Genomic DNA, 27,998 nt, shown 5'->3' on the forward strand with positions numbered 1-27,998 from the left:
GTAGAGTATTAAACTAAAACAGGAAAACCACAAACAGCGTTGAGTGTGTTTTGCAAATAGTTTTGGCCAACAGAAATTGTTTGCGTCGTCCACTGTCATCCGCGAAATTTCCCACCATATCGTTTATACTGCCAACTTCCACGCTTTGACACAGGGTGTCTACAATCGAGAGTAAATTTGAATTTTTACTTGTTATTTACTCTATTTCGTTGATTATAACGTAAAAATGTACAATCTTCGTCTAATTTTATGCAATTTCGTTTCTTTCTTGCATTGTGCTGTATCGAAAAACCAACCGCATGCAATTTCGAATTGTATTGGACACTTGAAATAGTAAAATGAAACAGTAACATATTCATCGTTAGTCATTAGAGTCTGTTATCACTAGAATCAAATATACACCCATAATATGCCGGTCTGTATGTTGCGGCGCTTGTCGCGGTAAAATAAAACAAAACAAAACTGCCGATGCAACCTATGCTGCGTTTCCTTTTTGCTTTTGTGTCCTTTATCACACTACCGACCGAACAACACAGGTTGGGGGATGGAGAAAAGCTTTACGACGTTGTGTGCGTGTATGTTTTCCCGATCCTATCGCTGGTCCTCCTGTTTGTTTTTAATTTTACGACATCACACACCCCACACACCCCGTCACTACTGGCTAGTTTAATTCGCTAAAATTCGATTCACAATGTCTCCTGCTCCTGCTTCCATAGCTTTTCCTTTCCGATTCTGCTAACCAGCCCTGGCACAAGAATTCTACTTTCTCTGCTGTTTGTTATTGAAATTGAGTTTTGACTTGATTTGTTACTTTTAAACGCTAGTTAGTTTTATCTACAACAGGGATACCGGATCGAATGGAAGCCATCGTGTGTTGCAATGATCGACCATCGCGGGCATCGGGGCCGGGAAGTGGTTGAAATATAGGAGAGTTCTGTTGTTTCTGTGGTAGTAGTTAGTGTTAAGATTGGCTTTGCAAGTTCATCGTTATAACGTGGCTACTATAGATAAGAGGTTATAAGAAGAGAAACGGGAAAGTGAGAAATTCGCGCGCCGCTTTTCCCCTCTTTTATCACTACAATTCACACAATTTCGTTCTTCGTTCCGTTCAAAACATCTCGTCCTCGAACTCTAATAGCTCTCCGTGTCACGCCCGTCTACGGTGGCGCTTCTACCGCGTCTAAAAATCCGAGTATCCTTCCTCACAAACGCACAGACACATCACTTATAATGCTTAAAACCCTGCTAAAATATCATCTACAGCGCTTGGTTTACTCTAGCGAACAATCACAAATATATTACGTTTTGTTTGTTTTTTTTATCTCTTTACATTACGCACTACACCGCGCCCTAGAGTTGTGTAGGCGACAATGTGGTCAGCCTCATGCTAAATAATTGGTTTCACCCGAATGTTTCCACGCAGCCTACTAAAACCCTTTTTATGGGAGCAAATTTTCACTGCTCGCGCTCAGATTGGGCAACGATTTGAACAGCTTCAGCTTGTTGCTGTCGCTGGCAAACCGATTCGCAGCATCCGGTGTTTCGCCACAGCAGTGTGACCGTTGCTGTTGCAGCTGCGCATGCAATGGCTGCTGCTGCTGCTGTTGATGATAGGGACGATGGTGCTGCTGATCACTGTCCGCCACGACGACGGTACCGGCCATCGTTGAGCGAGGGTACGGATAGTCGGTGGACACTATCTGCTGCTGGACATGGCTACTACCACCCGTGAGGAGGGCGGCAGGTGGATGAGGAGGGGGCGTTTTGCTGGCGAGACTAAGCGACAGCATCGAATGGCCATGATGGTCGTAGTACGGACGTACCGGGACCGTTCCCGGATCATCGTGATACGACGACTGCAGGATGTTTTCGAGCGATAACCGCTGCTCCACGTTCGTACGCGGATGTTTGTCCTGTGCGAAATAATGCTGCTGTTGCTGCTGAAGCTGATCGTACTCGAGTATCTCCTGTATATTCATCTCCAGCGCATCATCGTCTAACGGGCCGCCACTTTCGAACTGGATGTCAGTCGTCTGGAGTGCGTTCTGCTGGATGGAATCTTCCCCCGATCGACCATCGGGCGATGCAAGTGGATGCGGATGAGGATGGTACGCACCGTGATGATGCCGATGATGGTGATGCGGATGATGATGGTGATGATGGTGATGGTGACTGTGGTGAACGCGACTGCTGTTCGCCATATCACCGCCCGGCATGAGGGTCCGGTCGGAACCGTTAGCCGGATCGACCGCCGGTCCCAGCAGGCTCGTCATGTCGTAGATGATGCTTTTGGGATTGAGCAATAGCTGATCTTTGGTGTGCGTACCGATCTCGCACAGTGCGAGCGGTTCCTGCGGGAAGCTTAGCGATTGCTTCTGCAGCAGCTTCGTGTCCGAGTAGCGACGGAATGATTTGTTCGGTTCGTGCGCACCACCACACGTGCTTGCGGGCAGCGGCTCATCCCTGCCAAACCCGGCCACGGTCGGTGGCCCGGCCAGCACCGTCGAGTGGCGGTGGTACAGTTTGCTTGTCGCCGCCGCCGTGTCATCCTGTCCGTTCGGTCCCATGGAGGGATCGTTTAAAATATCACGATTTTCGAGGAATATGGCCGAATTCACGTAACGTCCCATCGCACCCGGCGTAGGGACGGCCTGAGTGGTCACAACCGCTGACGGTGCAACGTTGGGTGAGTTACTTCTACTTCGTTCTGCCGCCCCATTGTTCAGCTTACTGAGCAAACTTAACTCCGGACCGCCGGTACCGCCGGGTTTGCCACCGGTAGCGGATCCATTAGCTGCAATCTGTTCACCGCATTGATTCGACGTGGTGGACACGGTTGAATAGCGATGGCTGCCGCTGCTACCATTATTGTTTATGGAAGCCGCCCCACCGGCTGCCGTGGTTGAGGTGGCACTCATCACCATTATACCGCTGCCACTCCCGGTCGTCGTCTCGCAGATGTTGTGCACCGAGTCGTGGAACGGCATCGGCGTTAGGCTGCCGCTACCCTGCAGACACGGTTTGAACGACACCTGGCTAATGTCGTCCAGCGTCCAGTCACGATCGTACCCGCCGATCGAGTTACTCTCAATGTTGGCCGCTATAATCTGACCCTGCTGGTTGAGCTGCAGCTCGCAATGGTTTCCACCGCCCGCACCCACCGACGGTCCACCAATGCTGACATTTACCGTGGCCGCACCCAGCGGATGATCGAACGATGATTGACGGGCGGCGGCGGCGGCCGCAGCCGCAACAACTGACGCCGCCGTCACCGCATTATTGACCGCATTGATGCCCATCGTACCGCCGAGCGGTTGGCCGGAAGTGGCGGCCGTGCGGACACGACGAAACTGCGGCATCTGGGGCGACTGCGGTGGATGGATCTTCTCCGGAACGTTCTGTATGAGCAGTATGCTGCAAACAAAAGGAAACCAAAAGCTCATTATTCTCATTACGCTCTTGACAGGATGTATCGAATAAAAGCGACATGATACGTTACCGATTTCTAGCACGCCAACGGTTGCAAAGGTTCAAATACTGCCTGCACTGGATGTACATAAACACGACGCCACCGGTCAGCCCAACCGTCACCACGATCAGCTTCGTCCAGAAAGGCCATCCGATCTGTCCACGCCGTACCTCTTCGGCGGCTCGCTCGATCAGCACGCACAGCGACCAGATGACGCATAAACCGGCCGCACAGTGAAACAGTACCGCGCAGCACAGCCGACGACGTTCCACACCGGACATATCCAAACTGCGCCACTAGAGATGATAGCAAAAAAAACACCGAAAGAAAGGACAAATAACTAATCTTTTTCACTCCAAAAAAAAAATAAACGAATACAGATTCACATTTATCGCACGGGCAATATTTAAGTTCGAAAAATGTCAATGAAAACCAGTGTCCGGTGACCACATCCACAGGGACCCAAACCACTGGGGCCAGCAGCGAGGAGCATGATTTACATTTTAAACGAATTTATTCGACAATAAAATCCGCTTCATTCATAGCGTTCCGCGCGATGACCCAGTAGCGCGGAGGCAGGTATTAACCTTGTCCACTTTGACGAAGATACATTCGGGGCCTCCGTCTCCTTGGCGGAGTTGCTCTAATTTGCTTCTATCCTACCCATCAGCGGCCTCGACGCGTGACACCGGTTTGATGGGAACATTATTATCACACACACGCACACTCCCCCTTTGTGAGTGAGTCTGAAGAATAGCCAACCAACCAGCTTACAGGCACAAGGCTAGCGATTAGTGTCCCCCCCCTCCCCGTGTTTCGCTTATGCCCTTCCCTTCAGTGGCACACACCTTCGCACCTTTCGTCACACAGGCGTGAGGGTTATAATTTTTACCAGCCCGTTTATTATTCTTCGTCACGACACGTGAGACCGGACGGGAATCGATCTTTGAACTTGAACTTCAAAATCCTGCGACCGGTAAGAGCACCGACACACACACAACAGGTCCGTTAAGTTTGTGGACCCGGTTTTGTCCGCTACTACGCGAGAGTCGCGTGTGTATGGCTAAAGTACGGATACCACATCACATACCATATAAAAAAGGCGAAGCAAACATTTCACACGGGTATATAAAAATGGCCGTAAAACAATCCAGAAGCCCCAACAAACGGGATGGCGCCGCGCACTTGAAATCTAGATGTTTGTCTTCCCCTTCTGATGGATGGTGCGATATGTTTTTATGAGCTAAATGAAACACACGCATGACATAGTGTTAGGTCTGCCGCTAAGTAATGTCCTCTCGATTTGGTGGATTTATGGTAAATTTATTTCACTCCGGAAATTGCCTATCGCTACCAGTGTCGTTTAGACATCTGTTTTGTCAAGCCTCAAATTGCTCAATCGTAGCCAGCCATTTTGAGATGTCCTCATACTGCTGGAACTTGTGGTCCATGTCGGATCGTTGTACCATCGAACAAAAGAGGTTATTTACTTATTTCACGGTCTTGGCCTGTTGCAAGAGACCTATAAACCGTGTACGGAAGAGCACCGTCGTCTGTCAATCCATAATTCCAACCTCTCCGTCAGGCACATCAACGCCATCACTCCATCTCAATTTGGACCTAGCACGCCTCCTCTGTCCATGTGGATGACCATAAAGGACCTAACCGGTTGGGTTGTCCCGGTGTCATTATCATGCCGTGATCAGCCCACCCGAGCTTGGTGAGATAGTCCAACTGTATGACCACAACTCATCCTTATCGGCACGACAAACCCTTAAGAGGTCTAGGCTTGCCATTTCTGGCCTTCTTTGATTTAATTTAGCAGTAACTAGATAGCCAGTTCTGTGTACGGGAGATCGTTCCGTATGGGATTTAGTCCCGATCCTGCCGTGTGTAGGCCCACGCTGCTAGCAACTTGTTCTCGAACGCGGCTAAGAAAGTTTCGACAGTTCGAAGTCCCTTTCTTAGAGGCGTGAGTACTGGAACTATATAAGTTCCTCATAGTGGCAATTTACTTCATCGCGCCAGATGTTTTGAGTAGAGAAGTTTCTCAGACTGTTGAAGCACCGACCAGCACCTTTAGCGCGTATCTTAACATCAATGTTGTTGACGGTGCTGCCCTTGTGCCCCAAGATACGTGAAGTATTGGACGACTTTGGAAGAGTGCTCACAGTACAGATTACTTACTATGGTTTATCAGGATTGACAAGCGATCATAGTAGTTAGCAGCGATCTGACCCGACCGACTCTTCATCGTATTTAAACATTTTCGACGGTACCGAATTACTTAGGACGAGGTCATAGTTGCGGACCTAATACAAAAAAAGTCGTTAGCTCCCTGTCTCTTAAAGCGATCCCACCCAACATCAGCATCATTCATGCCGCGCTGTGATTCCCTTGTGAAGATAAATCCTTCCCCGAATGCTCGCCGCACACATTAACGAGTTCTTTCCCGGCACACACACACACGAGAGCGGGGGCGTGGGTAAGTGAAAGCATTAAAAATGCACGAACTGTTTATCACGTTCGTTTGTTTCGTGTTTCACGTACGACGCAAGCGGGGGCGACAACCGGGCAACGCCAGAAGGATGCTGAAACAGCTGGAAGAGTAGCAAAACCAGCAGCAAACCAAAAAAACAAAATCACTCAGCATGTCAGAGTTTGCCGCCGCCCTGCGTCTGTCATGGGCACTTATTGCACAGCTTTTCCCGGACAAACGGAAGGCGGTCTGCGCGCTACTGCAGAAGACCAAACCCCAGCTAGGAAGAAACGAGGAAAGGGAGGGAAAAAAACACTGTAATGATCCGGAACGGGAGTTATTTATTGCACACAGCAGAAGAATGGAGGTTGTATGGGACAGAACCGTTCGAAACATCCACAGCAGCAAGCTGCTGTTGCATTACCATTAGAGATCTACCAGCTCTCTCGGGGAGTTCAGTTTTCAACCGCACGTGGATGTTTTTTGTTCCCTTCCCCCCCATTTTGTCCACATCCCATTCGGCCCACTCTAGTGGCAGGAGTGAGAAAAGAAAATCGCTTTTTGCACGCTGCAAAGGGGTGATGAGGGGGAAAACAAACAAAAAAAAGACCGAAACAGTACAACAAAACCAATGGCCCTTGAAGTGGCCGATAGGGAGTGCGACCGTACGGCCATTCGCCGGTATATAGGTCAATGTAACACACACATACACACAGTCGCATTCCCCTCGGTGTCTTCTGCGCTCAAGGTTTATGCGCTCGGTGCGAGAATTGCCATACTGCAGATGCATACACAACATCCGAAGGACGCCATCGCGCCTGTGAAGCGGGAACGGAGTGTGACCCTTTTGTTTGCACGGTACCGGTCGCGGACCCGATTAGTGTCCGGTTGCAAATTGACTCGGCAAATGGTATCGTCCGTCCCGCTGCGGCGTGTTTGGTGTTTGACTGTTAGCGATTAGGTTCACCCGGGGAGCAGGGAGGAGGGAACCATTGGCCCTGACAGTCCTCAACTCCAAAGTCATATCTTAAAGTGATCACTTCCAAAAGTTCGATCGTACTGCGGCGCTAAAATAAAAAAACAAAAACCATTGAGCGATTGTACCAAAAAGAAAACACCATCACGGTGAAATCGATTACATTTCCATCACGCCAGTGAAATTAAAGCTCGAAGCGCCGTTTTCCGCTGACATGATGACAATGACGCCCGGGCCCCGTGAGGGCCCGCCAACATACACATCTTTATCCTCAACACCACACACACATACCCCCCCGGTCGATATCTTACCTCGTTGAATGGTTTGATTTTCGTGTGCATGATAAACGGGAACTTGCACAGTTCGCAGGCATTCGTTTCCGACGCCGTCAGCCATTGCTGCAGACAGGTCTGGTGCACGAACTTTAGACTTCCGGAGCAGTAGCAGGGCGTCAGCAGCGGGTTGTGGGTGTCCGATTCGCAGTGACAGATGCGGCAAATGTCGCCACTGCTCTGCGACACCTGACTGCTGGTGGAACCGTACCTGCGAACGAAGCAAAAGGGACGGGGGAAAAATCAGTAAATCAATTTTTGTCGAAGAACCGTTGGTAACAGGTGAGTAGGAACTGCAGGAAGCAACTACTAGTCAAAACAAACAACGGTGACACGCTTTGCCAGACAGCGGGGGCTGAAATACGGTTTGTTTCAGCATTTTTTTCTTCAGCCCGGTAAATGACCGCATGGTTATTGGGTGGTCCATTTTTAAGCTCGCTTATGCACCCAACAGCGGTGCTCATCAAGTCTACCGGAAGCGAGGACGGCTGCTTATCAGCCGTCAAAAATCGAATTAATTCCCATCGAGAGTTGTGTATGTCCTCGAAACAAACAACCGTGGAACCATCATTACGAATGGCTTTCCCCGGATAGGGTGCGCATTAGACACACCGACAACACCGGGCCTGTGTAATGAGGAAAAACCACGCATGCTTAATGGTGTTGCGTGATAAAGCGCCCTATCCCGTTTCTGGTACTGGAACACACAAGTAAAACATCATACATCAGCGAGCCCAAGGACGTGCAGCCTGTGATAGGAATCGGTAATCGGCTATTACTTTGGCAGTTGGAAAACCCCGTGCGCTTCGGTCGTGGATTAGCAGCGCCAAAGCGCTTGCACTATTCAATGGAAAACCGAAGAGATGTTGCAGGTAATAGAACTGTGTCAAGGATGTCTACACTAGCCCCCCCGCCCTCCCCGGTGTGAGAAACCGCAGACAATTTTGGTGTGCTACTTTACATTGCAGCAGTTACACTACTGGGGGAGCAGCGAGTCATAAATCTTCCTCCGGTAAGGCGTTCGGGATGAGATGCGATGCCCAAGCGGACACAGTGAGGGCGGCACACAACAGTTGACTATCCTTGTGGTTTCCCATTTAATTATCACCATACCGAGTGGCCTGGCGCGGGAAGAGAAACCCCCTTGAAGCATCAGCACAGCTAGCTTTTGTTTCGTGGTCGGACTATTATGTTGTGACCTATTTCCTGAGCAACGGCACGGTGGGAAAAAAACATAAATGACCCACCTTCTAATCTTAACGCCGGAAGAGGAAGAATTTATCCCGTCCGGGGGTTTAGCAACTGTCACCGGATGGATGGGAAAGGTAGTGAGGCCGCGATCGGCGTTAGAATGTGTGGGGATTTTTTGTGACTCTGCTTTCCAACTCCATCTCCGGAAAGATGTGCCGGATGCGCTCACATGAAGTATGATACTACTGGATGTTAATCTACTTTTATGATACCGAGCATACCCAAGCATACAACGGAGGGATTTAATCAGCAAAGGTGGCTCGAGCCGTTTAATAGAATTTAAATCCTTGAGAAACGGAAGTCTTTTTCAGGATGAGTTCCACTTTCAGTTACTGAGATGCTTCTTTAGGAGTTGCAAGAACACGCGATGACTTATCGCTGATATGTTGAGGTTATTTAGTTCAAGAAGTCTAATTCTTCTTGATTGTAGCGCGAGCCACATAATAGAGTCAAAATCCTTGAGAAATGGAAGTCTTTTTCAAGATGAGTTCCACTTTCAGTTACTGAGATGATTCTTTAGGAGGTGCAAGATCACGTTCTAATTTATCGCTCATATCTTAAGGTTATTTAGTTCTAGAAGTCCAATTCTCGTTGGGTGTCTTGAGAAATGGAAGAATATTCCAAGTCCACTTTCCGTAGAGAATGAGATGATTATTTTGGGGTTGCACTAACACGAGATGACTTATCGCTGATATCGCTGTTGAGGTTTTTTAGTTCTAGAAGTCTAATTCTCGTTGGGTGTGACTAGCCAAGGTTGCATCCATCCATTTCCGAAATTCATTCGGGTAGTAAATCCGTGACGGTCACAACGTTCTGTTCGTGATCCCGAACAACGCACATCAGGAGCACGGCGCTGAGAATTCGACAGAGAATTCCCATTGACTCACGTCCTTTTAGTGGCATCATCAACGGCGTCTTGTGCTACTTCTCTTGAGATGAATAACCCACCGCGGTATGTGTTCGCTTTCCTAAAAGTAAACCAAGAAACACACACACATGAGAGCACGTGATTCTCCTTCTCGCCCAAGATTAGAACCAACAACGATGAGGAAAGTGTTACAATTAATTCAGTCCGACCAGTGGGCTGATAAGGCACGGGGAAGTCATCTTCCCATCGGTTCGGTTTGTACCATATTGTTAGCCCCATTTTACAGTCACACATTTACCATCCATCGGATGCAAAAAAAAACACAATCCTCATAACCTTCCAACGACCAGGCACGATCGTGTGTTGTCACCGTCAGGCGTACCATTGCATTAAATGCTGCTTATCAGAACCAATTGCACCGGGGGTTGTGTTATAAGTGTTGGGAGTGTTCTAGTCACGGGCGCAAAAGGTTCGGTAAAAACATACCCGATAATGATTGATGCACGGCAAATTCAATTATCATTACCGCGATGCACGCGCACGCAGCACCACCATGCGCTATAAAATCAGGAAATGGAACGCCAGAGACTGTATCGATCAACTAAACATGCACTTTGCATCATAAACTTCAAACACATTAGGTGGCATTTACTTGGCCGGGAGATCGCACTGAGCGTAGTGATAAGAGTTGGTGCGAATGCAATCGCCTCACTCGGTGCTGCTGTGGTAGGGAATCTTGACTCTTATTCCTAGATGCGTGCCTAGTTCTTTGACAATATCGTTAAGTGACGATCGCGAAATAATGATCCTGTTTTTTTTTTTTTTGCTTTCGCGCTTCAGCGTCATTCGGTTCGGTCGAAAACGCACGTACACGTATATTGCGAATTGAATTACACGCCTTACGGGTCTACGGGGAAGAACCGGTTGTACGAACGAGATCGGTATGCCATACTTGTACAGACGGGTGCATCAGCAGAAAATGGAAAACAAATTGCGCGTGTTGCGCGCGCAACACACCGTTCACCGATTTAACTGTTGAGGTTGGTCATAAGTTGTAAACTTTATCACTGCCACCAACGTGTGCGAAAGCTGTGTTGCACAAACGGATCTGTGTTGCGACGTCTTGGTGTTTCAACTGTACGGAATACAAAAAAAAGAGAACCCTGCACATACCCAACCAACCGGGTTACAATTTATTACTTAGAACGAACTGATCATATCATTTCATATTCACAAAAATAAAGGTTTTAAAAAATACAACTTTAGAAAAGGTTTATCGTGGCACTTTTGAATTTCATTCCAGCTCGACACGGAACGCACATTCCGTTTGACCCGCCCTTAATTTGTCGACGTTCTGCTCCTGTCCGTTCCCAGCAGCGCCTCGGTGCATCATTAGGCGCTTTTGCAGCACCATCTTCCGGAACGTTTCGCGCTTTTTCGCTACCGCGAGCGTTTGCTCCACCAATGCTAGCCGTCTACATTCTTCCGACGCATTTACCAGCACCGCTTTCATCGACGTTTTTTCCCGTATGTCCAATAGGCCGGCAAGTGCCTTTACCTTGCTGCTGAACGCATCGCGTCTGTTCTTTTCTTTTGCATTTTTTATTTGCTTTATCTCCATCGACGGTATCTTCTCACTGCTCACTGCATTGCCGTTGTTGGGGTTTTTGCTGCAAAAATTTCCACACCACTGATGGTTGTTAGCGGGCAGAATGGTACACATGCTAACGCAAACCATTTGCCCAAGCCGGTCCAGCGTTGGGTCCTTGTACCCGATCCGCACATTCCACAGCGCTGACTTTGGCGGTGCCGTCCGCTGTGCGTTGGGGATAATATCGTCAAACGTTATGTTCACACCATCAGGATCGTAGTTTAACGTGCGCTCGTTTTCGTCACAAATTCCCCAAAGCAGGCGTCGATACATTTCCACCGGTGTTTCCATTTTTTTTTTCTTCTTTGCGATGTTATGTGTGTCCGTATGTCGTCCTCGCGCGTTTTGCAATCCCGATCACGCTTGTTAGTTGAGCCTTACGTCCGTACCTTACGCGTCAGAAATGGCCGAAAATTGATTTGCAAGTGACACATTCACACACCGATAAAGGGACATATTATTAGGGGATGAGCGCGCCTTCATTAATGCCCAAGAAAAATCGACGACTTCCTATGCGTTTCTTACGACAAAAGATACACATGTGCATGTATGTGTGTGTGATTTTTCGTCATACTAATTAATTACACACACACACGCATACTTGTCTAGACATTTCGCACTAATCGGGGAGCGATCAGTGTGTGTAGTGTATCATACTGCAAACATTAAGTGTGTTGCCTTTTTTCTTGCGGTTTAAGTTAAATAAGTGCATAGAAAAACGATTGATCCTTGCGCGTAAATGTCACTGTTTTCGAAACAATTTAGCCAAAACGACCCCGTGCGTTGATTGTCCCGCTGATACTCCTTTTTTCATCCCCCCGGGTGCTCCCTTCTATCCACACAGAAATGGGTGACATCCGACATTTTAGGTGCCACACAATTGCGTACACTGTTTGGGCAATCGGAAACGGATTGTGGATGTAGGTGTCCTCATTAACCCCATTGGCTCACCACCACCACGGAGGGACTTTCGGGTAGAGAAACAGTTTCACAAAGTAATTTCCAGCCCTTAATACGATCCCCGCTGTGACAACTTGACATTTCCGCTCCGTGAGCTGTTGTGAGCGTGAGCGAAGGGGCAATCACAAAGGGAAGAAAAGGGCGCTCAGATGAGGGCATTAAGTGTGTGAGTGTGCGCGTGTGTACTTCCTACAGGGCAGGTAAGCCTAATGTCAATACATTAACCGTTGAAATATAAATAAGCTTGGTGGCATTTTCCAATGAATGCGACGAAAGGGACAAACCGTAGTGCCCACCGTTCCAGTGGGGGAGGGGTGGTGAAAAAAAAAACAGCGCGTGTATCGATTTATGCGTCTAATCAACTTATCAAACTCCACCACCGTCGAACGGCGTCACGAATGTGTCTCGACCATATTTTCTTTTAATAATCCAAATGGGAAATTCGATGCCGCGCGTGTATGGGAGGCCGTTTGCCGATCGTTAGCTACCAATTATTACATCGCCCCGGAAAAAGGAAAGGTGTGATGAGTGTATTTGTTGGGGAAATGTTTGGTGACGTGTACACGAAGGCACCTCTCCTCGGGGGCTAACGAAACCTCATTAATAATCCGCGTTTAAAATTTTCCGTCCCCCCACGGGGAAAATACGTGTTTCGTTTCGGGTGCGATTTTTCATCGCCGCACAGTTCGATCTCACCCGCTGCTGCTGGTGTCGAGAATTTGTGCAACCGATCAGCGACGACACCAACTCCATCACGGTTCTCACGGTTCTAAACATATCTCACACAATCCGGTGGCGCGACGATGAGGAAAATTAATGTTCACTCATCACCAGCCCCCCCCGGGTCCACCGGGGATGGTGGTGGAAAGGTCTCGGCGGGCATGAAATTCCAACCCCTTTCTGACGCACTTCTCGGGCGGTCGCACGTCATCAGAATAGCATGATGGGTGGTGGGTGGTGGTGGTGATACTCCTCCGTAGTACTCCAAACATTGGAAGTACAACCGCAGTTGGAGAACGCACTGTGTTTCACATCGCCGGATCAACCCCCGGTGTGTATCGGGAGGGCGGTGGTTCGACATTTGGTAAATCGCGTTAATCGTGATTTATGTTTGATTGCAGAGCGATTGGGAAGCAGTTTTCGAGTAATTGCAGCTTTGCTGGTGGACGATCGATAATATCGGATCGGTCTCTTTCTTCTTGGTGTAGTTGTTGTTTTTTGATATCCTTCAATACATCCACAAACCCGGAATTGATATTACAGGAAATACCGGATTTAAATTTTAAATCATCTCTCATCATAACCTCAAGGTTCTTCTCTTGTACAAGTTGCAACACCAGCCTAAAAGTAGACGAAAAACAGACGTGTTATTTCAGAACATAAAACACCAACACAACACGAACGACGAATGCATCGGATCATGTACCGGCGGTGGTGCTGTTTTGTAGCAGCAGCAGCGGCAGCAGACCTCTCTTCCGTCCGTGTTGTGGATGTAAAAATTAAATCAACGATGCGTAGTAGCCGGTCGGTGGCTGATATAAAAGCACGGAGCGTCCACGATACTTCCGCGCTTTGTGTCGTAACAGAGCGGCGTATGCAGCCTGCACAGCCCTACTGCTTCATGGTCAACCGGTCGATCGTATCGGCCAAACGTGAGAAGAATGCTAAAGAAGGGCCAATGGCCCTGGTAGTTGTGTGGGGGTAAGGGTAAGTCGGAAGTCGTTCGTTCGACTGCATAGTGATTGGGACGACGGGCTGATTCCCGTGATACGGTGCAACATTTATTTCATTGATTCTTTTTAGGGACGAAGGATTATTAACTGGAAAAGGTGAAACTCCAACGAAGGAGACGACTCCATCGAATATGAAAGGTAATAGAGATATTAAAGTGTTGTTGCAAGCGATTACATTCACTTTCGATAAACATTGCGCACTAAACTGATTGTCTCACCCATGATCTTCTTTTAGGAGGTTGACCTTATAAGAGCTTTCCTCAAGTAACCGATTTTCGGTCACAAGTGTCCGAACGGACCGACGCGGCAAGACAACAAAGAAGAGACCGCAACAAAAAAAAAACGCCAACCATCCTTCCATTCGCCGTCCAAGTTGTAAGCACAACATTTCCTCCGCAACTGTGCAACTATTCTAAATGCCCTTCAAAGTGTACACTGGAAAACCGAAACGATCCCATGAGAGCTGCACTTGACCTTTTTTATCACCGGCACCATTACCCCGCTGGAGGTAAGTGCACTCCAAAAAATGGACGACGAGGTCATCGCCATTCAAACACACCTCTGGTGGTTCTTTTTTCATGATTGTTGGAGCTTTATACCACCCTCGGTAAAGCGGCATATCGAAGGGAACACGCAAGAAGGCCAGTCTGTCCGTAAATCGGATCTCGATTGGACAATAAGTAGCGGTCGGTCGCCAGGCAAGGACGGCAAATTTTTCTCTGTCGCTGTATTTTCTCGTTTTTTTGGGTTCGTTTTACGGTACTAAAGAAAATTCACCTTCACACACCATTCGGGGGACGGACGACTGTTACGAAAGGGTACACAGGCACCAAAGTACGAGGGACAAAGAGTGATCACCCTTGAATGGTTGTGTCTTTTGATGTAGACCTTACTTCACAAACGCGTTGAGTTGTTGCCCGCAAAACCAAAACACAACATGCATCCATCTTTGGGGAGGTATTTCATTCATTGAACTGCAAGCAAGTTAATACCGTACACTTGCAATTGCATTTCTGTTCATAGAAGTAGTGTTGGGTTGATCTGATTCAGAGTCATTAATCTGTATCTGAATGAATCTGTCAAATGAATGGATTAAGCTCCATTGTAATTTGAAAAGTTCATGAATCCTCAGAGATTTAAGAGTTGTGAAAGATTTAGGAATGATCAAAGATTCAAAATCCTCAGGAATTTATAAATCCTCAGACATTTATGAATCCACCGAGATTTATGAATCATCAAAGATTCAGTTTTCCTTTGATATTCGGGATTCTTCAAAGATTAAGGAATTATCAGATATTTATGAATCCTCTAAGATTAATGAATTCTCAAAGATTTAAGAATCCCCAAAGACTCATGAATTCTCAGACATTTATAAATCCTCAAAGATTCATGGGTCGTCAAAGATTCATGAATCATCAGACATTTATAAATCCTCAAAGATATATTATTATGTACTTAAATTAGAGTTATGAATGATTTAGATTTAATTTATAATTAGAGAGTTATTAATGCATCTGATTTATTTTAGAAAATCTATACAGGTAACAAATAAGTTGTTAAACTTTGAATTAACGGGAATAATTTAGAAAAATGTAGTTTTGGAATTTTGAAGTGTTAATTTTTGTTGTGAGTATTTTGATAATAACTCATTTTAATTATACTGTAATGCACTGATTTTATTTTACACTCTCGTAAATCAATAATTTCACTAGCAGAAATTACAATGGTTGTACCAAACAGAAAAAGTTAAACGGAAGAACGGAAGAACGGAAGAACGGAAAAACGGAAGACGGAAGATGTTCTCTCAACGACGATCGAATAAAGAATGTATTTCTGCATGACAGTTGCGCAGCAAGCTGTCATGCCCAATTAACGGATTTACATTTTGACGTTTAGCGATCAGAACAATGATATACGACCGGTCATGATCCTACAGGACATTACAGCTCGGCTGTCCTGACCTAGAATTGACCTCAATTCCGACTACTACAGAAGTTCTCCTATGTTTCAGCACTGATAGCCCATTTCCTCAACTTGTCCGCTTCTAAAACGCCATCATATGCCATCTGCGTATTCTGACATCCTTCGACATCCCTAACAACGTACCTGTCGTGGGGAAGAACTTTATGAATTACGTAAGGGCCGCGGAACCTTTTGTTAAGCTTTTTGCTAACATTAGCCGTGTCTGTATATCGAATGGCAACTAACTCTCCTTCCTTAAAATTAGGGGCTGGTCTAGTCTTTCCTGCAACGTATCGTTCATTTCTGTCTTGTGACGCTCTAATATTTGTTTGTGCCTCGGAACGGAGATGACTGATATCCTTTCCTCCATCTTCTATCTTAGACTCAAGGAATTCGCGTAACTCATCTACAACCTCACCCCGCTGCTCGGTTCCGAAGAGAAGAACAGATGGAAGAAAATTCGTAGAACTGTGGACAGTGTTATTAAGAGCATACTCGGCAGTGCGTAAGTGCAAGTTCCAATCGGAATGATCGGCGAGATCAGATAATTTACTTAATATGGGACGAATCACGCGATTAACACGTTCGACCTGACCATTAGCTTGAGGAGAAGCTGTAGCGTTTAATATATGAGAAATATTGTGAGATTCAAGGAACTCCTTAAAAAGGGTTGATGTAAAACAGGTCGCACGGTCGCTTATAATGCGCCTTGGCCTACTATAATAAGACATATATTGATTAAGAATATCGCATACCTCGTGAGTATTAGTGGTCGCAGTAGCGTACAGTTTTGTAAATTTGGTGAAAGCATCTATAACAACCAGAAGATATTTCTTACGGGAACCGGTATTAGGTAATGGACCTAAATGATCAATATGCAGGGTGTCAAACGGCAAGGGTACTTTCGGAATACTGAATAGATTTCGAGCGTTGACTCGAGGTGGTGCTGAATAAATGATGCATTTGATGCAATTTTTAATGAAAGCCTCGATTCGGGTTTTCATCTGAGGAAACCAGTAATGTCGGCGAATAGAATCAAAGGTCTTAACAGTGGCCAAATGGCCAATCTTTTCGTGGTTATGTCGAATAACATTATCCACCATCTCAAAGGGTACATATAATTGAAGAGGATTGACAGAAGATTGATGATATACTAAACCGTCTTGTAAGATAAATCCTTCAACGGAACCAGTTTCAAGTCTACGCTTCAGGGATTCAATAGAAGGGTCTCGAGATTGTGCAATCTGTAGTTGGAAATCCAGATCTAACTCACTGATAGCACCGATGGCTTCGGTTCGGCTCAAGGCGTCGACATGAGCCATGGAAGTTCCAGAACGATAATGAATAGAATAATCATAGTTTTCTAAGAATAGGGACCATCGAGCAATTTTTGCAGAGCCATTACGATTCTTTAAGGTTTCAACCAATGAGTTACAATCCGTAAAGATCTTGAGCGGAAGTCCATGGACATAGGTGTGAAATCTTTTAAGTGCGTAAATTACTGAAAGCGTTTCTAGCTCGTAGCTATGCAACTTTGCTTCCTCTTTCGAAGTAGTTTTCGAGAAATAGGCAATCGGATGAAGTTTATTATCGTCTTGCTTTTGTAACAGAACTGCTCCAAACCCAAATGAACTTGCATCACAGTGAAGCTCGGTTTCCCTTTTTGGGTCAAAAATGGCGAGGACGGGAGATTGAATTAGCCTCTCACGAAGAGCCTCAAAAGCCTCACGGCAATTAACATCAAAGTTGAAGGTAGCATCCTTCTGAAGGAGTTTGGTTAGTGGTTTAGCTATGCAAGAAAATGATGGAACAAAACGTCGGAAGTAAGAGAATAATCCCAAGCATCGTCTAAGTTGTTTTGTATTTAAAGGCATCGGGTAGTTTCGTAGAGCACTAATATGCCTGTCGCTTGGTCGGATACCGGAAGCATTTGCCTTGTATCCTAAATAATCTAACTCTTCATGTGCAAACTTGCACTTATCAATGCGAAGTTCAAGACCAGACTCCTTGATCCTTTGTAGAACAGCTTCTAAAGTTTTTAAATGAGACGGAAGGTCAACGGAAGCGATGATAATATCATCCAAATAGACGACTATTTTCTCTTCAGCAATAAATTCACGAAGGATCGAATTAATAAAGCGTTGAAATTCAGACGGAGCATTCTTAAGTCCAAAAGGCATTTTCGTATATTCATATTGGCCATCGGGAGTAACAAAAGAGGTGTAGGGAATGGAAGATTCATCCATTTGCACTTGATGAAATCCACTTCTCAAATCTAACAGACTGAAAAACTTCTTATTACAAAGGTGTTCCAAACAGGTTTCAATCAATGGAAGGGGGTAGTTGTCTCTTACCGTAATCTTATTGATTGGTCGATAGTCCACGCACATACGTATCTCTCCACTCTTCTTCCGAACGAGCACCAGGGCGGAGGCATAGGGAGAATTACTTGGTCTTATGATCTGCTCATCTAACAATTTGGAAACTATTTCCCTAACTTGGTTTCGCTCCGCATAGGAGAGTCTACGAGGTTTAGTGAAAATGGGGGTCTGGTGAGTGAGGTTAATCTTCATTTTATAATCTATCAGCTTAGTGCACTGAATAGAATCGTTCAGGTAATTTTCTTTTACAATTGATAAGACAAGAGCGGCGTCCTTTGAACTTAATGAGGGACCAATGTCAAGTTCGAGCTCTGTTTCATAAACATCAATATTACAAAGTTCAGTGGCTGCTACGCTTAACGCATCCTGGTTTGGTAATATAATTTCATTTCGAGGTGACTTCATGAAAGGGGTGGAATTCTTAAGGTACGTAAGGTAAATATTAAACGACGGAAGTAAATCCCTACCTATAATAATTGGCCAGGCCATTGATTTTTCGGGTAAAATAATAAAGGAATGATTGAGAATCACTTCTCTGAATTTAATGCGACATATAACCTGACCACGGGTATAAAGATGAGAATTCCCAAGGCCACGATATCTGGAAGGCGTCAGTGCAGCTAGAAGTCCTACTGGCACTATTGATTCATTAATAAAGCTTACTGCGCTACCTGTATCAATTAAAGATTGGATTCCCTGAACTATCACAACCGGCTTTCCTAATTTTAGAAAAGAAATACTCACTTCTTGCAATTCGTCCAACGCCAAGACTTCAGGATCATTTACCGAAATATGGCTGGTCGCTTCCGGATAGGCAGCAGCATTTGCAGCAGTCTTAGGACAATTTTTGTGGGTGTGTCCCATCTGGAAACACTTGAAGCAAGCCCCTGGTGGTCGGTTGGGACGAGTGCAATTATTTTTGTGATGTCCAAACTCCGAACAGTTATAACATCGGTTAATGTTGGATGTTATACCTCGGCTGTTCAAAACAGGAGCTTTTTCCGGAACAGAAGGTGAGGTTGGTTTAAAGATAATTCGAGATCGGAGCGTTTCGAACTTCTTCAACATCGGCTTTAAATCTTCTACATTTGTTGCTATGAACCGCATTCCGGCAGTGAGAGATGGGTTACCCAGACCGTCGAGAATGATGTCGACCAATTCGGGTTCCGGAACAGGAGCACGACTGGCGATACGTTGCATATCCAGCACGTAACGCAAAGCAGTTTCCTTTGTAGAGAGACGACGGGATCGTAACTGTCGAAGTACGGTTTCAACAGAAGGCGGTACGCTTAAAGTGAAGATAAGTTCCTCCTTTAACTGTTCCACAGTAGAGGCACGAGAGGATTGGGCAACAATAGCCGCAGATCCTTTTAGCAGCCGGCGAGTGTGGACGAATTTATCCGCCTCCTTGACTCGATGCAGCGAAAAAGTGTATTCCAAGTCGTCCAGCCATTGTAGGATGCATCTCTCATCATCGCCCGTAAAGGGCTCGATGGTCTTATCCAGCTTCAAGTCAGCAACCGGTGGTGAATCACAGCCTGTCTGGAGTTCCAGTGCCTGGATCTTGCGACGCAATTCCAGTAATTCGACGCGTTGCTGAAGTTGCCGAATTTCGTCATCGGGAGCAATAGAGGGATCACTTTTGGCCATGGGATCATTTCCATTATGTGTTGCGGCAGCAAGAATGGAAGAAAGGCACGTTGCAGACGCGCCGGTCTGAGCGTCCAAAATGGCGTCATCGCACTTTGTGAGTGTAACAATGGAAGCGTCCAAAATGGCGGACGAGCGCGTGGTATCAGCGTCGGCAACAGGTTTTTCGACGGATGCTTCCGCGTCCCCCAACGAAGAGGTATTAATGCCCATTACCTCGGAAAACAGCTTCCGAATTTGGGTGATGGTGACGGAAGGAGGAACCACAATCCCCGCGTTCGACAGGACGCAAAGCATTTCGTCACGAGTAGGCATGATGATAATGATGATGAAGCCAAGGCGGCACGGTGCGGAGGCACGAGGGGTATCCCACTTCTGAGATGTAATGCACTGATTTTATTTTACACTCTCGTAAATCAATAATTTCACTAGCAGAAATTACAATGGTTGTACCAAACAGAAAAAGTTAAACGGAAGAACGGAAGAACGGAAGAACGGAAAAACGGAAGACGGAAGATGTTCTCTCAACGACGATCGAATAAAGAATGTATTTCTGCATGACAGTTGCGCAGCAAGCTGTCATGCCCAATTAACGGATTTACATTTTGACGTTTAGCGATCAGAACAATGATATACGACCGGTCATGATCCTACAGGACATTACAATACTATATACGCTAACAATTTTAATGTTATAGAATGTTGTGAAATCTTGTCATGTTAGTAGCAAAAGCATATTTCCTGAGGGATTCGTAAATTCCTGAGCATTCACGAATCTTTTTGCGAGTCGAACCCTGATTCAAATGATTCCTTACTAAAACTCATTACAAATTACCATTCTAAAAAACATTCATTAAGCACAAAACTAGATGAAAGATGAAAAGTCTTCAACAGTACCGGAAATTGTAGCAACAGAATCGCCCCAGATGAATGTCGAGGTGAAAGTTTTCAGTAATTTTCCTCTGGTAGCCGGTTTCATTGTTTTTTTTTTGGGGGTTTGGGAAGCTGTAAAGTGCCTGTAATTTATGACGCGGCTAAAACCAAAAACCTTGACCTTGACAGATGACGCGATACACATTGCTCCTCCGCTTTTTTTTGTCTTTCCATTCGCTTTCATTTTCATCTTCGTCTGCGGTTCCTTTTTCGACTGCAATTCGGACTGAATTGGGCTTACGCGAGACGCTGAGAAACCTCGTCCAAAAGACGCACTCCACAAACTGTCCTCGACCGTTGCGGCCAATGAGGCAACTGCACGCAGGAAGTGAAAGGGAGTAATAGTAATAAACATAATAATTTGCACGAGAAGCAAGCAAACCTCCCGGATGGTACCCACGGCTGGATTTCTAATGGTGCTTGTGTGCGAGGTTTTACTGTCCGAGAGTTTCCACCCATATGCTTTTCCAATGTTTTTGAGCCGTACGGTAACCTCGGTAAGCTTCTCTTCTGCTGTGCTCGATGAAAATCGCCCCAAGAAGCGAGAACGGCGGTCTCGGCGGAGGGAGTTTTTTTTTATGGCACACAACCCAATAAACCTTTACTACAACAAAAGCAGCTTGCATATGCTAATCTTTCCAAGCAAAAAAAAAACCCGACCTGAAGCGATTTTATCACGAGCAGAGAGGTATCATACCGCTGGAGACATGCACCGGTGGGCTTTATGATTCGTCGGTGCAAAGAAGGCGTTCCACGTGCCGGGGATTAGACGTTGCTTTGGGAGAGTTCAAGTAGCAAAAACCAAAAAAATAAAACAGCACCATAACCTTGTGCCAAAGTACGCGATTACGCCATCCGATACCGCGCCAAACGCGTGGAGGACTTTCCCTATTGCCCGGTGGTGTGTGTGCCTAAGATTCGACCGAGCGTGCAGTTTATGGTGGTCGACGAGCCCTTTTGGGGTTAGGTTAGGTGCGCAGAACACGAAGAGAAAAAAATCCGTTCTTTTATTTCTAACGCCCACGCTCGGGTTGACCATTAAAGCGCGACAGACAGAATTTGCGATCGCGATCTACGACCATCATCGCGCAAATCGTGGAAGAAGGGGCGACCCGGTTGCGTAACATCTCCCCGCGTGAAGGTTATGGGGCTTGTGGACCGATCGGTGGCCCAGACTAACAAGACGAGAGTCGTCTAAAGCATGGTTTGAACAGGTCGTCTTGCATTTTACACCCTCGCCCAACCGTGCCTGCTGGAAAGTTCGATAAACGTTGCTCCCAACCTATGACTGGAAGGTAGGAGCTGGGGTCTAACCCATCTCAGGAGGTAGGATGCACAAACCGGGCTCTAAATAGTAGAACACAAGTGGACATACCGGTTCACAACGGGCTTTTGCAATGAAACCCCAAACAACAACACACCCCATCGCCGTGACTGACTGGGTGGGTGCACGTTGACGTCAGAGATCGTGTGCAGGGTAACTTATTATCGGGGAAGATGTACATAGCACCACAAACAAACACACACACGACTGGATAGATGTTGAAGTTGTCCACCCACGTTCCACCCTCCCATTTGCATCTCTTCCCGGAGCAGGGTTGAGTCATAAGCGTTCTAATGAGGAACACACCACATTTTAGGCGGGGCAAATGCAGCAAAGTGGTTGTTCTCGCCTCTCGTCGTCCAATATTGCACAATTTACAAGCGGACAATAATCACCATTCAATTTGAGGGCAATTACGGGTGTGTCGGGAATTATTATGGTGACCTCGGGGTTGTCTCGATTAAATAACGATCGTGAGAAAAAACGGGGGGAAAAAGGAAAGATTCCACACCCCCGTACTTTATAATCCTTTTTGTCTTTGCACACACACGCACTCATCAATATCCTGCGCTCTAAACCCGGCCCCTATTGGGTGGAGAGTAACACACACCGTACGATGACTTCTTCGGGTTTGGACGCACTTTGCAATATGCACACACACACGCTTCACAGCATTATTAGTTGTCTTTAGCTCAGTAACAACGGAGACGTAAACGATGAGTCTTTGTGGCTTGAGAAAATGCACATTAGAGATGGTTGCGTCATGTGTTTGTGCCCCTCACTTGACAAATTGCACAACGAACCGAACGGAACTGGTCAAGTGTCTGGCCGGTTAAACGACACTAAACATTATCATTTTGCATACAGAGACTAGCAACAAATAGACGTTAATCGTCGAACTAAAGGCTTGTTAAAAATTAACTTAAATTGATCATTAAATGATGGTTAAGGGAAGATTTGCAGTCACAATGTTGGAGAAAATTGAGTTTAATTATGTTTTTTCTTGAAGGTTTAAGCATATTTGATGAAAAAAAATCATACAATATACCAACGTACAACGAAGTAACAGTCCATGAAGGTCCTCCGTGGATGGATCGTTAGGATTCGATCCTTCATCCTGATCAATCCGGATTCAAACCTCAATCCATGATCTTCTGGGTTGGAATCCCAAACAATCCTTCTAGATACGGATCTTTCAGGGCAAGAATCGGTGAACGAAATCCAAAACAAGAGTTCGGATTGGAATCCAACAGGATCTGAATTCGTCATGGCGAGAATCCGGGATCGAAACAATAGTCCGGGTACAGAGGATTTGCTCTAAAACATTTGCTCTGGGATGTATATAAATATATTCTGTAAAATCACAAAGAAATAGACATTCCAATTTTATTTCCAAGAGAGATTCGGATCGGAATCGGAGGTGGACCCGGATCGGTTGGATCGAATCCCTTATGGGAGCGAATTTTTCTCATCATTACTCCCAACGCCGGTGCTTTACCCCGAGCTGGGTGAATTGATACCCCTTGGCAAAACAGATGAAGTGCCGCCGACTTGTCTCGAGTTACCGTTCCGCAATTCCAAGGCCGGAGAGATGCCTCCGACTAGCAATGTGACGATCCAATAACGCACAGTTTGCCGATAATAATTGAATGGTGTTTATTTCGTATCTTAACAGCTAATTTATACTAAATAATTGCTGACCGATCGCGGTCAGCTGTTCTTATGGCATGCAAATTGTTGGTCGGTTTGCGATCGTTGTTTTAATTGCGATTGTTTTAAAACGTTGCGTTTTTTTTAGTTTTGAACGATCTTCTGAGGGAATTATTGGATCGTTGCACATGTGTCGCTCCATGTGATTTTTCGCGTGAGCCACCTGTGCATTCTCTCTAAGCTTGTTTTCTTTAGACATTACAGCCCTTAATCGCTATCTTAATCTTTTATGAGCGTCCACAAAGCCATTTACTACAACGTCCAGCTGAAACAATGTGAGATATTCCACAATGACCGTACATTGAACATTGTTTGGATCACAAGAGAAGTGGAGCTGTTAATTAAAAAGTCGCGAACAAAGCGTTTTATTGATCATTAATTGATTAGAGAGCGTAATACTTGTAATTTGGAAATAATTTTCCTCGCAACCTTCGTTCCGAAGAAGCGAAACACAAAGCATATGCCTTTCGATTGTGTGTTGAGAAGGTGCTCACCCTCTGTGGCATTTTTTGTTTAATGATAAGATTATTCCTTTATCTCCTGCCCGTTCGAGTGCAAGGTTGAGCGGTAAGCAGAACCAAACAATGTCTTTGCCTTGCGTAAATTAACTCTAAATCTAGGCTAAATCCTGTGCCACCAGAAGCGCGGATGAGCCGTGTGGTTTGTTTGTCGCCGTGTTGACTCAAACCAGTATCATCGCCTTCCTCTCATCGTGGGATCTCATCATTAACCTCTCTCGCAGCAAACACGCGCGTGCCCAGCCCTTTACCGGTGGGCAAATGCAAAAGCACACCCGCCTCGACTGGGCTACCGGTGTTGACCGACGTTAAGCGCCGCAACAAAAGCAAGATAAAACAACGACAGCGAGCACGACGACGATGCGTTTTGTTTGTGCGTTTGCACTGATAACATAACCCGTCATCCCTCCCTCCTCGGTGCAATCCTTACTCGCAACGGTCCAACGGTAAACATGACCGACTTCTCCCCTGGTCGGGTCTGGTCGGTGCCGTCTCGCTGTGGTCTCGGGTTTAAATCTGAGCTCGCGAGATATACCGACCGCCGCCGTGCTCCAGTTTCCAGCCGATCGGAGCAATGCATCAGCGGCACGTGCATACAGGCTCAGACTCCGGCCACAAACTCCCCAAGGGGGGAATATAGTGGAAACGTTTGCACAACAGCGAGGAAGGTAATTTAATATTGTATCAGGCACGTTCCTGTCCCATCTGGCAGCGAATCGCAATGGCAGCCACAGCTAGATTCCAATGCATTCCCTTCCTTTGGGCGATTGGTCGATCGTGTCGCAGGTGTTCCCTTTGTGACGTCTCGTACCAAAACCCTACACAACCCCGGCCGTTGGAGTACCTGGATACCTGGACGGTCGTCGTACACACACAAAAACCGCATAAGCTGTTTCCCGAGAGTGCAAATGTGTGCGCGATTGTGGCCAACAAACTTGAAGCATCGATTGCATCGACGAAACCCACCAACAGCAAATTGTCGGTGCCCGATTGGAAAAGGACTTTATGGGTCACCCTTTACAAGCCAGAAGAGCCATCAGCATTTGCATAATTTCCGTCCAGCATTAACAAAAAAAAAAAAAAAACACTTCCTTTTAGTCGTGTTTTGTGTTCCTCTTGTCGTCGGTATCATTGCATCAGAGCAAACTTTTAAACGTTGGGTGAGGCAGTATCGTCCGGATTCTTTCTTTGCTGCTCTGAATTTTCTGAAACGGTAACGCTAGCTTTTTTCTTCCCGAAAGAAATTGTTGGTGAAGGCACAGTGAAGCAACTTACAATGATATATCTTGTCATGGTGGATATGTTGGGGCTTTAGTGTCACAAAGCCTTGAGAATGTTGGAGTGATGGTAGAGAGGGTAGAAAGTGTAGTAACTTTGAACTTTGGAGTAGTGTTATGCAGAATGAATATTTTGAGAAGAATCATTCATATGAATCTTAAGTTAGGAGTCATTCAAATAAAAAGTCGACTCTCACAAGATTCATGAATCCCCAGAGCAGAGTTGTGGTAAATAAATATTTTGAGAAGAATCATTCATAGGAATCTTAATTAAGGAGTCATTCAAATGAAGAATCGACTCTTACAAGATTCATTAGAAGATTCATTCAGATCAATGAAACTGAATCAATCAAACAAATTCTCTATGGAGTATGAGGGTGATGTTGAATTATCAATTCGGTTAACGAAGTCACGAGATGAGGATAGTCTAATAGATCCAAAAAGGTTATTACCGCTGCAAAAGAATTAGGGTTTATTCAATGTGAAGATCACGCAGATATCTTATCAGAACTTTCCTCTCTAGATAGACTAATGTTTACAAACCAAAGCACAATATTTTTTTGAAACTTCAAAGCATTTCCCTGAAGAGTACAATTTTTCCTTTCTCTTCAAACAACCCTCATCAACCGCGCGCTAATTGTCAGGGTGAAGACAGTATCACGAGACCTTCGCCGGCACAGGCACGCTTCCAAAAGAGATTGTGCGCTGAAGAAAGTGCGGAACGCTACAACTACCCGATGCCCAAAACCTTAGCCTTCAGGGGTCAGGCAGCTCGTTAGCAGTGGCCGAGCTCCGAAACGCTCGGCAACCAACGCGACAACTAATTACCGAGCCGCGCGCACTGCTGCCGAACAAACCGTGGCACGGCGAGGGGGGTAGTTTAGCAAGGTGTACATCTTACTGCACCTCAGCCAAAAACCGCACACGCGCCGCACGTACATTACCTTCAATTGCACGCGATGCAGGGCGCCCCGTTGTTGTTATTGTACAGACGAAACGAGCGAGATACCGGTTTAGTGAAGATTGTGCACGAGAAGCAGTTGAGAGGACGTGTAGTTCTGTGTGTGAGTGGTTTTTTGTTTTGTTTTCTGCATTCATTTAAGATTTTGCGTGGGTCACGTTCATTCACTTCGGTGTGCCTCTGAGGGAGGCCATTGAACCGTGGCAAATTGCGCGTTTTCCTTCATTCGTCACCGACCGTTTACTACTCGCACCAGTACTGATGCTGTGGAACCGAATCACACCAATTTGTTTGCCGTCAACGATGTGCGCTCTCCCCCTTTGGATTGACCACAATCAGGATTAGAATGGGGCTAATCTTTAATCGCATTAAACTATACAGCCGATATCCAACGTCTCGCTAAGCTGTCCTTGGAAAAAATCGCCCGCAAAATAGACGAACTTATAGGAGGGGGGAAAACATTACCGGGCAGGCAATAATTCACCACCAACGCTGTGGAAAAGTGTTCAAGGTTGAGAGAACGCCTGAACGTATTTACAAGGCTAACCATAATTTTTCATCACATATTCCACGCTACGCCTTTTATACGCGATAAAACCTAAAAATAAAAATATACGATTACAAGGTGTCCAAGTCCATAAAATTGGGGTCGCTTTTGGTGTATGGTTCCGAGCTCAAAACCTTGACGGCTTGCGACTGGTTGGCAAATTGATTTGAATATCTTCGCTTTCCCCAGGCAGGCAGTTGTTTTTTTGCCAAATCGACTGCATCTTCTCGTAAGGGAATAGATCCCGAACATTAGACTGGGAAACTTGCGAGCTTAATGTGAGGTTATCCGGAGAGGAGTTTTTTCCGGCTCTGGATTTTCAAAGCCTACCAGAACTGGTTCTCTCGATACCTCTTGTTTACGCAACGTTTTGTTGTCTTAAATGTCTAAAAGCAACTCTGATCCATTTCAAACGCCTTCTATCGGGATATTCCAGCTCAACTCATCCTTCCAAAACCGCGAAACAGGTTCCAAAGATCGAGTTCTGTCGCTTCCCTCTGCTCTGTTTGTGGCAGAATGCGCACCACAGCAACGTCTGATACACGATCCAGCGGGTTGAAGAGGAAGTAAACAGAGACTTCTAGCAATAAATTCGCAAACGGGCGCGGACGCGACATTAGCAACTTCACGCTCGCCACGGCCACAAAAACAAAACCAATCCAACCGCGCACGGGCTGGAACCGGTTCCCGCTCTTCCCTAATGGTGCTAACGGATGTAGATACCTGCAGGAATGGAATGACATTATAAGGTGATGCCCTGCCGCTACTGCGTACACCTACCTGGTATGCGTTAACATCCCGGACGAGTTCCAGTCTACGTTCTCGATGTCGGAAGAAGTTTTCCCGTTCGATATCGACATGGTTGCTTTGGAGATATATTCCTCACAGATTTGATCGCGATGCGTGCTGATGTTCCGTCGATTATCGCGTCTTCACGTACGCGTAGAAATGCCCTTCAGGCACGGATGACCATCACTAATTAACAATCGTCGGCCGTGTGTGTGTGATTGTGTTTT

The 27,998-nt window shown here is 46.0% G+C and overlaps 2 protein-coding genes across 2 annotated transcripts; both read right to left on the bottom strand.

Moving 5' to 3' along the window:
* Positions 1–306: 306 nt before the first annotated feature.
* Positions 307–27,982, bottom strand: LOC128303530 (uncharacterized). The gene is made up of 4 exons (XM_053040512.1): positions 27,763–27,982; positions 7,236–7,467; positions 3,500–3,765; positions 307–3,414 (listed from the first exon to the last, which is right to left on the bottom strand). Exons 1-4 carry the CDS (start codon positions 27,840–27,842, stop codon positions 1,440–1,442), a joined length of 2,553 nt encoding a protein of 850 aa, XP_052896472.1. The 5' UTR covers positions 27,843–27,982; the 3' UTR covers positions 307–1,439.
* On the bottom strand, positions 15,530–18,551 carry LOC128303531 (uncharacterized). Its single transcript, XM_053040513.1, has 4 exons — positions 18,232–18,551; positions 16,836–17,010; positions 16,254–16,337; positions 15,530–16,082 (listed from the first exon to the last, which is right to left on the bottom strand). Exons 1-4 carry the CDS (start codon positions 18,549–18,551, stop codon positions 15,720–15,722), a joined length of 942 nt encoding a protein of 313 aa, XP_052896473.1. The 3' UTR covers positions 15,530–15,719.
* Positions 27,983–27,998: the final 16 nt, after the last annotated feature.

Source organism: Anopheles moucheti, chromosome 3 (assembly GCF_943734755.1).
Source record: "Anopheles moucheti chromosome 3, idAnoMoucSN_F20_07, whole genome shotgun sequence".
In the NCBI taxonomy this organism is placed as follows: domain Eukaryota; kingdom Metazoa; phylum Arthropoda; class Insecta; order Diptera; family Culicidae; genus Anopheles; species Anopheles moucheti.